This window comes from Orycteropus afer, unplaced genomic scaffold (genome assembly GCF_000298275.1).
Source record: "Orycteropus afer afer isolate SDZICR_OR568_19922 unplaced genomic scaffold, OryAfe1.0 scaffold00192, whole genome shotgun sequence".
In the NCBI taxonomy this organism is placed as follows: Eukaryota; Metazoa; Chordata; class Mammalia; order Tubulidentata; family Orycteropodidae; genus Orycteropus; species Orycteropus afer.
The window spans coordinates 2,467,502-2,469,975 of record NW_006921779.1 but is presented as its reverse complement, the minus strand read 5'-3'; the positions used below and the strand labels follow the sequence as shown (position 1 = coordinate 2,469,975).

Genomic DNA, 2,474 nt, shown 5'->3' with positions numbered 1-2,474 from the left:
CCAGTGTCCATCCTTCCATGGGCTCCTGTCCCTGAGCTGTCTCCCTGTGCATAAGCAGCCCTTCTTTCTCCCATGATTGTTCTCTCCAAGGACTGTATCTACTTGAGGTAAATGTTCAACTCATATGCCTGTCTTCTGTTTGGCTGGAAATCACAGGTGTGGGTTTAATTCCAGATCTGAAGGGCAGCTAGGGGCCATAGTCTCAGTGGTTCCACCAGTAAGCCTATACATCTTAATGGAAGCAAATTGCCTCATCTTTCTCCCAGGAAGAGGCTGGTGGGTTTGAACCAACCGCCTTTTGGTTAGCAGCTGAATGCTTTAACCACCACACCACCAGAGCTCCTTAAAAAGGGTTTTTGCCTCCTGGTCTCCTGTATGGCAGGTGGGGTTACTTACCACTATAGTAACGAGGATGGCTGCTTTGGTGGTCTAGTGCCACTCTAACAGAAAACTACCACAGATGGGTGGATTTAACAAACGGAATTATTCTCTCACAGTTTATGAGGCTAGAACTCTGAGTTCAAAGTGTTAGCTCTAGGGGCTGGGTAAAAGCCCCCTGACCTTGGGCTTTGGTTCTGCCTTTTGTTCCTGGCCCACTGAAGATGGAGGCGTGTCTTCACTCAGGCAGCTGCTTACTGCTGAGGCTGACAAACTCAAGGTTGACAAATAAAATGGCACAGTCCCAAAATTATCAAGCATCATGGTTGGCCACTAATTCAAGTCCATTAACAGTCTCAATGGGGCAATCTACTTCCATAGTGATACTGCCTCGGAAACCCAAGGAGGGGTCACTATGAGTCAGGTCCAACTCTATGGCACATAACAACAATAGTCCCAAGATCAGCAGACAATATCGCAGGCCACTGAGATGAAGACTAGGCTAATGCAGAGTCCAAGCATGCCAAAAGCTCAGAGACCTTTCTCAAAGCTGTCTTCTTATGTACTGGAAGCAGACCACATCCCTAAGGCAACTACTCAGCTGTTCCAGTAGAGTCCACCATAAAGGTGATTACCAGTCTCATCATGCTGCCCAGCCACGCAAAACCAGGCCCAGCCAAGTTGACACATAACCTTCACCACCACAAAGGCTGAGTAGGAACTCAATAAATGTTTGGATGAAAAACTTATCATTATCTATGGAATATCACACCAGCACTGTTCTCCGAGCTCTTGCAGTCTGAAAAGGTTAAAAAAGAAAAGACCTGTCCAGGATAATGGCCAGTAAGTATGAGTGCTCATTTTGGCAGTGCTATGCAAAGAGCTCTAGTGGTGCAGTGCCTAAGGCATTTGATTGCTAATCAGAAGGCTGGCAGTTCAAACCCCCCAACCACTCCACAAAAGGAAGACAGAGCAATGTAAAAAATTTACCGCCAGGGAAACCCAATGGGGGTCACTATGAGTTGGAATCGACTGGATGGCAGTGGGTTTTTCTGTTTTGTTTTATTTTTTGGTTCGGTATGCAAAGTGTTTCAGGGAATGATCTCATTTAATCCACATCGACTCTAGGAAGTTGTTCAAAGACAGCCGGCCCCAACGGCAGTCTGGGCAGTGAAAAGAGAGAGCCCTGAAGAGCCATTCCTAGAGCACTGGGTTTTGGTTTGGTCTAGTCAGAGTGACCTTGCGCAAGTCACAGTCTCACTCTTCCTTCAAGGCTTTGACCAGTGACAGTGGTGTTTGACTCCTTGGGTTTTTTCCCTCTTTCTACAGGCTTCACAGGCTGGGACGGAGGACTGAGGGATGGGGGGCCTGAGGCAAACAAGGCTGGTCACAGCAGAGAGGAGGTCGGTATAATCAGTAAAGGGGAGCCTATGGGAAGGAGATTGTTCGAGAGATAGAAACCGTAGACACACTCCCATTCTTTCCCAGCCTGCCCTCTGTCCCCACCCCCTCCAGCGCCACCGCCTGGACTTTCTCAAGTGCTCCAAAAGAAGGGTATTCCCTTTCTCCCCACTGGAAGCCTCCCCCTCTGCCCTAGTCTGAAAGGTGAGAATTCCTCAGTCGGCAATGCAGTTTGATCTGGGAAAGCTCTCCTTTGGCTCCGAAGTCCCTCAGTCCAGCTAGGCATTGTCCACATCCACTCCCCCTTCAGCTCGCGACCACTTGGTCTGAGCCGCCTGCATTCTCAGTGTGCCGGGCCCGCCCGCACTGCGGGGGAGAGACCGGGAGCCGCCCACGCCGCGCTCCCAGCCTAGCTACGCGGTCTCCCTAGGACACACGAGGGCTTCGCGGCGCGCAGGGGCCAGGCGGGCGATCATGGCGCGGCGCGTGGTGAGGTAGCCGGGCCAGAGGAGAAGACCGCGAGGGTCGCCATGGCCCGGCGGCGGCGCCGCGCTTGCATCGCGCTTTTTCTGGTGCTGCTTTTCGCCTTCGGCACCCTCATGGGTTTGCGCACGCTCAAGGCTCCAGACGGACTCCCGGCTCTGGGGCCCGGCCAGGAGCTGGCGCCCTTTGAGCGGCGCTCGGAGGGGGCTCCC

General features: G+C 52.3%; 1 protein-coding gene across 1 annotated transcript in view; it reads left to right on the top strand.

Moving 5' to 3' along the window:
- The first annotated feature begins 2,309 nt into the window (after positions 1-2,309).
- The window catches only part of MANEAL (mannosidase endo-alpha like), a 4,580-nt gene continuing 4,415 nt past the window's right edge, over positions 2,310-2,474 (top strand). The window contains 1 exon segment of the mRNA XM_042781883.1: positions 2,310-2,472. Within this exon segment, the coding sequence (XP_042637817.1) occupies positions 2,310-2,472 (163 nt within the window).